Genomic DNA, 12,752 nt, shown 5'->3' with positions numbered 1-12,752 from the left:
TTTAATTTAATTTATTTAATTTAATTTAATTTAATTTAATTTAATTTGTATACCGCCCTTCTCCTAGTGGACTCAGGGCGGTGAACAGCCAGAACTAAAACACAAAAGCCGATCAAAATTTAAAATTGTTAAAAGAATTACATAACTGGCCCAATTTAAACAATTCAATTAAAACCCCATGACAATTTAAAACTAAACAACTAAAAAGACTAAAAAGACTAAAAAGACTAAAAAAGGGGGAGGGGGTTCACGCCAGCCCTGCTTGATGGAAAAGAAAAGTTTTCAGGGCACGGCGAAAGACCCGGAGATCCGATATCCTTCGTATCTCCGGGGGCAAATCGTTCCAAAGGGCAGGAGCTGCCACAGAGAAGGTCCTCCCCCTGGGGGTCGCCAGCCGACATTGCCTGACTGACGGCACCCTGAGGAGTCCCTCTCTGTGGGCGCGTACTGGTCAGTGGGAGGCTATCGGCGGCAGAAGGCGGTCCTGCAAATACCCAGGTCCTATGCCATGGAGTGCTTTAAAGGTGGTAACCAACACCTTGAAGCACACCTGGAAGACAACTGGAAGCCAATGCAGCTCACGCAGAAGAGGTGTCACATGGGAGCGCCCCCTCGCTCCCATAATCCCCCGCGCGGCCGCATTCTGCACCAGTTGGAGCCTCCGGGTGCTCCTCAAGGGGAGCCCCATGTAGAGAGCATTGCAGTAGTCCAGGCGGGAAGTGACGAGTGCCTGAGTGACTGTGCGTAAGGAGTCCCGATCCAGAAAGGGATGCAACTGGCGAATCAGGTGGACCTGATAAAAAGCCCCCCTGGCCACGGCCGTCATATGCTCTTCTAAAGACAGTCGTGCATCCAGGAGGACGCCCAAGTTGCGAGCCCTATCCGTGGGGGCCAATAACTCGCCCCCAATAGCCAGCGATGGCACCAGCTGGCTATATCGGGATGCCGGAAGCCACAGCCACTCGGTCTTGGAAGGGTTGAGTCGAAGCCTGTTACTCCCCATCCAGATCCGCACGGCCTCCAGGCACCGGGACATCACTTCAAGGGCATCGTTGGGATGGCCTGGGGTGGAGATGTACAACTGAGTGTCATCAGCGTACTGATGGAACTCCACCCCAAAGCCACGGATGATCTCACCCAGCGGCTTCACATAAATGTTGAACAGAAGGGGCGAGAGGACCGACCCCTGAGGCACCCCACAAACAAGGCGCCTCGGGGTCGACCTCTGCCCCCCTGCCAACACTGACTGCGACCGGTCGGAGAGATAGGAGGAGAACCACCGCAGGACGGTGCCCCCCACTCCCAACCCCTCCAACCAGCGCAGCAGGATACTATGGTCGATGGTATCAAAAGCCTTTTGAATGCTGGCGGTGCTGTCACTCTAGTGGTACCATGAGATGGAGTCTACAACCCACACAAGTGGCTCAGGTAGTGCAGCTCATCCAGGATGGCACATCAATGCGAGCTGTGGCAAGAAGGTTTGCTGTGTCTGTCAGCGAAGTGTCCAGAGCATGGAGGCGCTACCAGGAGATAGGCCAGTACATCAGGAGACGTGGAGGAGGCCATAGGAGGGCAACAACCCAGCATCAGGACCGCTACCTCTGCCTTTGTGCAAGGAGGGACAGGAGGAGCACTGCCAGAGCCCTGCAAAATGACCTCCAGCGGGCCACAAATGTGCATGTGGCTGCTCAAATGGTCAGAAACAGACTCCATGAGGGTGATATGAGGGCCCGACGTCCACAGGTGGGGGTTGTGCTTTCAGCCCAACACCGTGCAGGAAGTTTGGCATTTGCCAGAAAACACCAAGATTTGCAACTTCGCCACTGGCACCCTGTGCTCTTCACAGATGAAAGCAGGTTCACACTGAGCACATGTGACAGACGTGACAGGGTCTGGAGACGCCGTGGAGGACGTTCTGCTGCAACATCCTCCAACATGACCGGTTTGGCAGTGGGTCAGTAATGGTGTGGGGTGGCATTTCTCTGGGGGGCTGCACAGCCCTCCTTGTGCTTGCCAGAGGTAGCCTGATGGCCATTGGTACAGAGATGAGATCCTCAGACCCCTTGTGAGACCATATGCTGGTGCGGTTGGCCCTGGGTTCCTCCTAATGCATGACAATGCTAGACCTCATGTGGCTGGAGTGTGTCAGCAGTTCCTGCAAGACAAAGGCATTGATGCTATGGACTGGCCCGCCAATTCCTAAGACCTGAATCCAATTGAGCACATCTGGGACATCATGTCTCGCTCCATCCACCAATGCCACGTTGCACCACAGACTGTCCAGGAGTTGGGGGATGCTTTATGTCACGAGTGTTTCCAGGATTGCTGTGGCTACTTGCCTACTCACAAACAGTATGGTTTTAATCAAGCCATCTCATGTTTGCAATTACCTGCAAGCCTTCCCCGCCCTAGTTAATTGCAGGTTAACTCCCCATATAAGCAAGGACCTTTTCGCTTGCTACTCAGGCCTAACGCTGTTTTAGGCCTAGATGCAAGAGCTTTTGCTGGAAGCTGCAAGCAGAGCTCAGTGCAACGTCGCAGATGGGAGAAGAAGCACAGATAAGGACTCCAGACGCTGTTGCAGAGAAACTCCTACGGATGCTTGCCTTTTGCTGTTTTGAAGCACGCAAGCTATCATCGGGACTGCTGTTGCTGGACATTCTTCCTCCCACAAACTTCAAGCTACGTTTGCTGTTTGAACTGTTTTTACTTCAGGTGACTTTTAGCTGTGAAGTTTGTGCTGCCGCCCTTCTATTACCTCGATGATGTATCGATGCCGAAGCTGCTTATCTTCCTGTTAGCTTTATTCTCTTGTATACTGTTTCGGTATTGTGGAGAGGAATCTAGGGAGATAGCTTTGCTTCACATAACCAAGATAAGACTTTGTTTTTAATGTGCTTTTTTAAAGACATGGTGCTTTTTAAATGTTTTAAAGTAAATTATATTTTTACACAAGACGCCTCTGTCAGATTTATTTCAGTCTCAGTGTGTTTGCTCATGAGCTGGTTCATGGTCCGGGGTACCCCTCAACCCCATTCCCTAACACTTTAGTCCAGGTGTGGGAGGAGATCCCTCAGGAGACCATCCGCCACCTCATCAGGAGCATGCCCAGGCATTGTAGGGAGGTCATACAGGCACGTGGAGGCCACACATACAACTGAGCCTCATTTTGACTTGTTTTACGGACATTACATCAAAATTGGATCAGCCTGTGGTGTTTTTTTCCACTTTAATTTTGAGTGTAACTCCACATCCAGCCCTCCATGGGTTGATTTGATTTCCATTGATATTTTTTGTGTGATTTTGTTGTCAGCACATTCAACTATGTAATGAACAAAGTATTTACTAAGAATATTTCATTCATTCAGATCTAGGATGTCTTATTTTTCTGTTCCCTTTATTTTTTGAGTGTGTGTGTGTGTGTGTGTGTGTGTGTGTGTGTGTATGTGTTTTCTGAGGTTTTTGCGGTGTGAACTGATTGGATGGGAGCTTGGCTGTGTTCTGATTGGGTGGAGGTGTGTTCTGATTGGTTGGGGGCTTGGCTGTACTCTGATTGGATGGGGGCTTGGCTGTGCTCTGATTGGATGGGGGGGTGTTCTGTTTGGGTGGGGGCTTGGTTGTGCTCGGGTTAGTCTGAGTTGAATCAGTTCACACCCCGACTAGCAGTTAAAAGGAAGAAACAGCTGCAATCACACATTGCTCCTAGAAGCACGAAGCCGAAAACACTAGCCTGAAGATGACGAATGAGACTTTGTCGAAACATCGCCAAGACACTTCCAATTTTACGTGGGAGAAAACCCGAATAACCAAAGACCTACATACAAACACCCGCGAAAACCTCAGAAAACATACACACACACACACACATACACACACCTCAAAAAAATAAAGGAAACACAAGCAGAAGACATCAGAGATCTGAATGAATGAAATAGCCTTATTAAATACCTTGTTCATTACATATAGTAGTTTTATGTTCCCTTTAGTTGTTTGAGCAGTGTATAAACTACTGTATGTAAAGAACAAAGTATTTAATACGGCTATTTCATTCATTTCATTCATTCAGATCTCTTGTGTTCCCTTTATTTTTTTGAGCAGTACATACATACATACATACATACATACTTGGGTGGGATTTTGGAGGTCTACAGTAAAATATTAAAATATAAAAACAGAATATAAAAATTAAACATTTAGAACATTTAAAAGGAGGCAGGGATGATTACAATTTGTTAGCAATTCGTTTAAAAGGTGAAGGGAGGGCTTTATTATAGGAACAGCAGGAAAGTTCATGCAATGATGTGGCAGTGGAAGGGGGGAGGAAATCAATGGCAAATTTCTAACACTGTTGGATTTTGAGCAGCTTTAAATTGTACAAAGAATATAGCTAGGGGGAAAAAGACTGAATAGAACAAACATCAAAAATATGTTCACATTTTACCTCATGAACTACAATCTATGTTTCAAAGCACAGAAACTCAGAAAAAAGCCAGAAATTCTGGATTGTTATCTGAAGACAGTAATTGCCATGACACAACGAAAAGTCCTTCCACTTTCAGGCACCAGTGAGCTATCTTCTTAAATGAAAAAAAGGATAGAAATTGCAAGCTCTAGGATGGTATGTAATATCCTCTAATGAAGCTAAAGATCATTAAATCTATACTTACGTCACATAGATTACTTCCACATAATAAACAAAGGACATATTTTTATGGCTTCATTGAAAAAGTGTCCACTTTATATAAAGAAACTATACCACCCAGCTTGCTTTTGTCAGACTCTGCATGAAAAACGTCTCAATTCTGGGTACTGCAATCCAAGGATATTGGTACTGACAAACTGGAATATAGATAAGGACGATAATGATGGCAATAGCAATAGCATTTAGACTTATATATCACTTCATAGAACTTTACAGCCCTCTCTAAGTGGTTTACAGAGCAATCCCAACAATCTGGATCCTCATTTTACCGATCTCGGAAAGACGGAAGTCTGAGTCAACTTTGAGCTGATGAGACTCGAACTGCTGGCAATCGGCAGTCAGCAGAATTCGCCTGCAATACTGCATTCTAACCACTGTGCCATTACAGCTTGTGATAGGCACAAAGTCCATGTATGTGGAATAGGACCAGGAGGAATTTGGTATGTTTATCTTGAAGACATAATGAAGAAAAGCAATCTTATAGTAATCTTATGATATATGAAAACCAGTTTGTATTATTTTTTTATGCCTCACCATTCTCACATCAAACTGCTCACTAATAAACCTATTACTAAATTTATTAAATTACTAGCAAATGTACTATATTCAACTTCATCGTTAAAATATGTTATTAAAAACAGTTCACAATAAAAATATGGTTATGCTTCCATTTTCAATTTTTCAGCAAAAATTTCTGTGATGAGTCCATTTTTTTTTATTGAAAAAGTTTTCAATTACAAATTTTCCCCCTTTTCCCCCCCTCCTCCCTAACCCCCCCTCACCACCCCATCCCCCGTGACTTCTTCAAAATAAAAACCTAATACATAACAGATTATATAATATTTTACCATCCCCTTACTCCCTCCTCCAAATACTGACCCTTACTTCTAATGATATTATTAATATTATTACTTCCCCCTCTTACCATGCACTTCAAAATAACATTCTACTATAACACTGTATAATAACTTCTGATTTAACACAGTAATATTATTATGACTCCCAATTTAGCAATAATCTGCCCTTTTTTTCCTCCCCCATACTTATGTCTGTATATTAATATAACATTTCAAAACAACCTTCCACTTTAAAACTATATAATAAATCCTACTTTAACATTTAATCTTTTGTGTATATTAATATAACATTTCAACGCAGCCTTCCCCATAAATTCTAATTTTACATTTGTTTTGCTCTATCCATTTCCTCCACTCCCATAAATATATCTCTTAAACATCCCTTTTCTTAATCTATACAATCAATACACTAGCCTGTCTCCACCCACCTTCCTACAAAATTACCATGCACAACAATTCTTAATATCTTTGTTCTTCTGCCCACCCTACTAAAAAATATTCCCTTATATAGATAAAATCAATGACTTTAAATTTATAATCCATATAATATCTTCTTTGATGTCTTTCCACTGGATTGCTGACTCCGTATTAGGGTAACATAACACCCCCGTTGCAACAGAATATTCAAAATCCTCAGTTATCATCTGCCCCCATCAATAATGAATATCTTCGTATATATAAAAAAAGAAAACAACCACCCGAGTGACTTTATAATTGTATTCCATATAATATCTGTAATAGTGGCTTTTTTCAGGATTATTAATTCCCATCGTCATAATGGGGTAACAGCCAGATCTTCTGCATGCCCCAGCATAGCTCTCTTGCCTTATAGCTCAGCATAGATATAATACATTGATCAATAAAAAGAAAACCAAAAATAGATAATTCCAATCCAACAATTTAAGGCCCTTTTCACATCCCAAAATTACGGCATTGCAAAGGTCTGTCACTCTCCTCAGGAAAATATTAAGCACTACTTCGCCTCAACCATCTTTTCATATATTCAGTCATGTATTTTTAAAAATAACTGGCTTCGCTGTTGCTTAATTTAGAAATTTTTATTTTTGTGAGACCTGTTTCTTTTTTTCCTTTCTTTTTGTGGGTTTGATCTCCATCCTAATTTCCTTTCTGCAAGTTGTATATCAACTGATCGGTTTTCATTCTGATTTATGACTTGATCTTGTTGGTTTTGCTTTTGTGACTCATATTTCTTTTCTATAAGTTGTGTATCAATTAGTTGATTTCCATGGTTGTCTGTGACTTGGTGAATCATCACGACTCCATTTTTATATGATAGTATTCTGTCTAGTTTTGATTTACAGAGCTCAAGCAAGTTCGAATGACAAAGAATAAACTTTATCTATTTATGGTTCTAGCTTGTTAAGAGAGGAATAAGCCATTTCACTCACTTATTTTGGCCATGTTATTCAGGAGAATTCACTCAAGAAAGCAATTATGTTTGACAGCGGTAAAAGGAAACAAGGCCATCAAAGAACATGGTGGCTGAACACCATCAAATTGACACCAGCCAGAGAATAGAACAACTCGAAGAAGTAATTCAAGATCGGAAGATGTGGAGAGAACCATCCCATAGAATTGTCAAGAGTCAGACACAACTGAATGAATAACATCATCATCATCATTATAAAGTCAATTCACATATAATATTAAGCAAATCATAAATGGGGTTTCCCAGCTTGTTCAATTGATTTTCATGGTAGGGAAAACAAGGAAGAACTGACGGAACAGCATGGTAGGGTGGTTGCCAAAAGACAAAACAATTAGAATTCTATCTTATTGTTATATAACAATTCTATTTCTATTATATAATCCTTCTGAATATATTCATTAATGTTCACGTGCCAGTTTGGAACTAAGACACAATTATGTCATTAATGTAAAATACATTCATTTCAGTGAAATGTAAGTAAGTTTAATTTACAATGTTCAATTGAAGACTTCATATTTAAACACCCACAAAATCCAATGGGAAGAGGTTTTTTTTAGTAAGACAAGAATGACAGTCACATTCATAAATTGAACGTTATTGTTATAGAAATTGGCTTACTAAAAGGAAGGAAGGTAGGAAGTTGTTAAGCAACAGTAACATTAAAAGAAACCAAAAGCAGAACTAAATGTCAGCCACCCTCAAATGTACTATCTATAACTCAACTTTAAAAAAACTCAGATTACTATTTTTTATAAAATCTTCTCGACAGCACAATCCTTACATAAGTCTTGAACACTACATAACATTACAAACATCAAAGCACTAAATAAGTAAATAAAATAGTTATTTTGACTGAATCACTATGGAATTCTTGAAATTTTTTCTGTTACATGCTAAGCTTCATTCTAGGATTCATTATGTACTCTGCTCTCCAAACAGGTAAGATAAATCAAATTACATTAGAGCTATAAAACAAGGTATTCATTCATTCATTCATTCATTCATTCATTCATTCATTCATTCATCACCAGGCTGCAGACTACTTTTCAGTGGCTAACAATATAATATAAAAATAACAATCTACATGAACCAGTTAACTGATGGCAAATCTAGACAACACATAAAGCAGAAATCATACACCTAGCAGGAGCTCCATCCATTCTTGCCCAAAGCCTAGGAGGACAAGAGGCAGGTATTTAAGATTTCCAGAATGCCATTAAGAAGGGAGCCACCTAGATTTCAAGAGGAAGTCCACTTCAAAGGACAAGAGCCACAATGAGAAAGCATCCTTCTTGAAAAATGAGGGACTCAAAATACACCCATCCTATCAGTCCAAACAGACCAGGCAGGTAACACTGAAATGGGCAATATCTCAAATAACTGGTTCATATGAATATAAGGTTATAGAGGCCATAACCACCCTAACTACTCAAATATTCTCTTAAATAATGTGCAGTGTTTAAAACTAGAAAAATGAAAGATTTGGTATATAGTATAGAATACTAGTATAGAGTACTAGTATATTATAGTAATATAGTATAATCATGCAACTTCAAACATACATTCAGAGAAGTGCCATTCCTTACTGAAAGGCTCATAGCAGACAGCAAAGTATGCCTACCATAATTTTAACCTATTTTATTTGAAAAACAAAATCACTGCTTTAAAATATATAGCCATAATGTATTAAAGAAAACAAGACACTGACCTTTGTGATAAGAATTCTATATTTATCCAACATCACTTGATTATCATGACATCCTGCTAGTAACTGCCATACTTCAGCTCTCAAAGCTTCTGGTACACCCCTTTTCACCAATGAAGATAGACCTTTTGGTCGCACGTCCAGATTATTATGCCTAGATAAAATAAAGATATTTTTTTCCAGTTCAATTTTTTTCTCTGTTTCTTATATTTCTATATGTGATATTGAGTCTGCTAAAAAAAATACGAAGGACTAGGAAGGATGCTTTATCACCATTTTGATCTTGCTAAGGTCACATTTAAGTATAATTCATACCATCTCAATACTATATCCCAGCCTGAAACCCAAGGGATCCATTTCCTCCAGGTCCTTCTGGAGCTGCAAGCCTAAAAATAGAAGACTGGAGTTAACCTAAGCAAGACTATGGGACAATTATCTGTGGACACCATGACACTGGGAAAACGATTACATTTTGCTGCTTTTATTTCCACAAGGTCACCCTAAGAAAGGCTGTTATCCATGCACAATTAGATTCAACATTTGCTTTCTCCAGCACTATTTTAAACATCTTTTCTGTTGTTCCATCTCCTTGAATTTCTCAAAAAACAAGCAAGTTCTCCAGTTGTACCTGTGATCCAATTCAAAGCCATGGCTGTCCCTTCATTCTAGGTAGTGACAAGGACTTGGTTGAATTGTACCTAAGAACTGCAGGAAAAGTAAAAGTTTTCTCTGAAACTCAACAGGGTCCATTAGACACCTGAAGAGGACCCACTGAAGGGAAAACTGGTTGCAGGCAACTCTGTGGCTAACACAAAATGATTTGACCAGTGACTGTTCCCACTATATCAATAGCAAATGATTTTTTCAATGAAATCTAGCCTACCAAAAATATAAAAAAAAAATTAAAAAGCTTACACTCCAGACAATTGCATAGATCTTTTTAGATATTTTTTCTTCCATTAAGTCATGTCCATTTCTCACTCCCTGCAGTTTTCTTGACAAAATTTTTGTGATTTGCCATTTCCTCCTTCCTAGGGTTGAGGGAGAATGATTGGCCCAAGATCACCCAGTTGGTTTCATGCCTAAGGCAGATCCTCCAGTTTATAGCATGATGTCTTAATCACAACACAAAACTAGATTATACTCCTCCAAATAGGCAAGGCCAGAACAAAGTAATTTAATTTAAATTTCATTAGAATTACATACTATTTCATTAAATAATTAATAATATTACCCTCTATTGATACAATAATTTTCCATTTTGACTTTTAAAATTACAGTTTGGTGAAAATAGGAAGGATTCCACAAACAGCTTTCAACGCTAGGACTGAGAATCTGCATATTTGAGTTAAATACTTCTAAAAGAAAGCTTATTAATTTTTTCCCTGGTCTGCAGTTCTGAAAGTTTCTTTTAAAAGTTAGTTTAAAAAATTTTCTCATTAACTCTTACCATCGTCCCAACAATTCTCCCCAAGAATACAGTATCTTCTCTGGGCAATCTTTAGATACATCACCAGTACCACTTGAGAGTTCATTATCGCTTCCTGCAAGAGAGATCAAGAGCAACAATATTGATCAATGTCATAATATATCCTTTATTTGAGTTAGGAATAAGCTAGGTATGCTGGCGGTATATTGCCCATCCTGCTGCTCAGCAGCATCTTTACTCAAGAAGCTTGACCTCATTCCCAAAATGGGTATAGTCCCTCCAGATGCTAGACTGGGAGACTTCAGCATCCATGTCTGGGTGGGGGAGATAGAACAAGATCAGCTCATGATTTTAAGACATCCATAACTAATAAACTTATCCTATTATTATGGAACGAATGTATATACATTCATTTTACTCTCACCCTCTTCAGCATCATCCTCTTGCAAAGAAATTTGATCAGCAAAGCTTAATGGACTAACTGCTTCTTCCTCTCTTTCAGAATTGCAATGTAGACTCAAGACTTCGTAGATTGCATCTCCAGCATTTATACTGCCTTTCCCTTCACACTAAATATAAAAGACAAAAAACATAATTCAGCCCAAGCAACTCTAAACACTAAAACGATTGTTCATTTTTTTCCTGTATAAGAATGAAAAAAACTAATGGATAAAACAAATTCTATTGGTTTGACTACATTAAGCCATTACTGTTGCTTGCTAACACTGTAGCTAATTTAAAGTTTGATATGCTAAAAATACAAAAAGAAAGAGTATTCAAAGTCCAGCTCCCAGGCAGCCATTCAATGCAGTATTACAAAGTATAATGATGGCTAACTCAAAATAAAGAATATATCAAGTTAGCTCCAAAAATCTAAGTATATCAGACTGCCTGACTGATGCCTAAAAGGTAACAAAAAAGGTGCTAGATCAGAAGTGTCAAACTCGAGGGCTGCAGGCCGGATGCATCACATGCTGGCCACCCCCACCCCCAATTTATCAAAGGGGAAAAAGTCACCATACGTCACGTTGTTACAACGTGTCGCCGCGAATTTGACACCCCTGTTTTAGATGAATCTTCCTTAAATGGAATTTCACAATTCAGTTATTCATTTAAAGGAGATTATATAGCTCTATATAGCATATCCTATACATGATTTATGGGTATTTAATAGAGGGCACATGGACACAGATGGGTATTTAACAGAGGAAATTCCAAGCTATTAAATTACGACTTTGATGCAGTTTGCTTTCTCTAGCCTTATAAACATGTCCAGATTTTTTTTATTGCCATAATCCCAGATCACTATGCCATTCATTTTACTTCCACTTATGAAAATTGCTCTTTGAGGCAAAAGCATTTTGAACCTTCAATGGTTGGACCTGTCTTGCTGGAAAACTAGAATGTCATTTCTGTCAATCTTCAATCTTTTTTTTCAACGCTAAAATTAATGTTTCAAAAACCCTAAGTATAAAATATTGCATCCAGTTACCAAATTTTGAATTGTTATACCTGTAACAGAATATATTGAATTCTGAATTGAAAAGAAGTTTCACATATTTTTCTCTCATCTGAGGAGTTTAACTAAGCTGCTATATTTTCTCAGGGACAGAACCCTTATTGTAGACAAGCCTCAGTCATGCTTACAAGGTCCTTATATACTCAAGACTCTTTCATTGTTGTAATTAAAAATTTAACATGCTATTGCTCAATTTTCATATTAATTGTATACTTGCTGCTTTAATTCTGTTGATCTGTTACAGAATGAGTAGCATACATACAAGTGAAACAAACAAAGCCCTTGACTGCAGACCCAGCAGGAAAGACTCAAATCCTTACTTGCCATATCTGAAAAAGTTTTCTTGAGCCAAAACCCTCTTCTGGTACAGGACCAGGGGTGAAATCTAAAATTTGTTACTACCAGTTCTGTGGGTGTGGCTTGGAGGGGGTTGTAATGTGACTGGGTGGGCGTGGCCATTTTTTTTTTTAACTTTTAAAAGCATTTTTTCTACAACCTTAAGAGGTTGCAGAAAATAATGCGTTTAGAAGCCTCTGAAGTTCCCAGCTGAGCCACGTAATCATCAGAGGCTTTTTTTTAACTTTTAAAAGCATTTTTTTTGGCCTAAGAGGTTGTAGAAAAAATACTTTTAAAAGTAAAAAAAACAGCCTCTGATGATCGCACGGCTCAGCTGGGCATAGGGGGGGCCCAGGGATTTTTACTACCAGTTCTCCGAACCACCCGCCGCCATCGCTATCAGATCGGGCGATCCGGTCCGAACCGGGAGCATTTCACCCCTGCACAGGACATACCATCATGAGTAACATAAAGTCAAGTCTTTCAACTGAGGACATTTTACATTTTCGAGATGGATCCAATCATGCACTAATAAAACTTGGTTGGGGGGTGGGGTGGAGTTCAACTTCATGACAGATCTTGTGAACAAGCAGCAAAATGAGAGAGAACAGCCCAAGGACACAGTCTTTTTCAGGACAGGCGCTTAACTGCCAGGGGGATTAAGGATATGGAAAGGCTAGGAGGTGAAATTGCCAATCAAAGGAGGACAAGACTCCTGGCATCTTATGCAGCAGCAGGAGAAGGGAACTAAGAG

The 12,752-nt window shown here is 39.8% G+C and overlaps 1 protein-coding gene across 5 annotated transcripts in view; it reads right to left on the bottom strand.

Annotated features, from left to right (window-relative positions):
• The window catches only part of RABGAP1L (RAB GTPase activating protein 1 like), a 206,876-nt gene that overhangs the window by 157,998 nt on the left and 36,126 nt on the right, over positions 1-12,752 (bottom strand). For all 5 annotated transcript variants that reach the window (XM_070940921.1, XM_070940922.1, XM_070940925.1 and 2 more), the window contains 3 exons: positions 10,568-10,712; positions 10,165-10,258; positions 8,718-8,868 (listed from right to left, as the gene is read on the bottom strand). In XM_070940921.1, the coding sequence (XP_070797022.1) occupies positions 8,718-8,868; positions 10,165-10,258; positions 10,568-10,712 (390 nt within the window). The remainder of the gene's footprint in view (positions 1-8,717; positions 8,869-10,164; positions 10,259-10,567; positions 10,713-12,752) is intronic.

Source organism: Pituophis catenifer, unplaced genomic scaffold, assembly GCF_029215685.1.
Source record: "Pituophis catenifer annectens isolate HBS135680 unplaced genomic scaffold, rPitCat1.0.hap2 SCAF_3, whole genome shotgun sequence".
In the NCBI taxonomy this organism is placed as follows: domain Eukaryota; kingdom Metazoa; phylum Chordata; class Lepidosauria; order Squamata; family Colubridae; genus Pituophis; species Pituophis catenifer.
The sequence above is the reverse complement of the archived record's forward strand: the minus strand, read 5'-3'. Positions and strand labels throughout refer to the sequence as shown.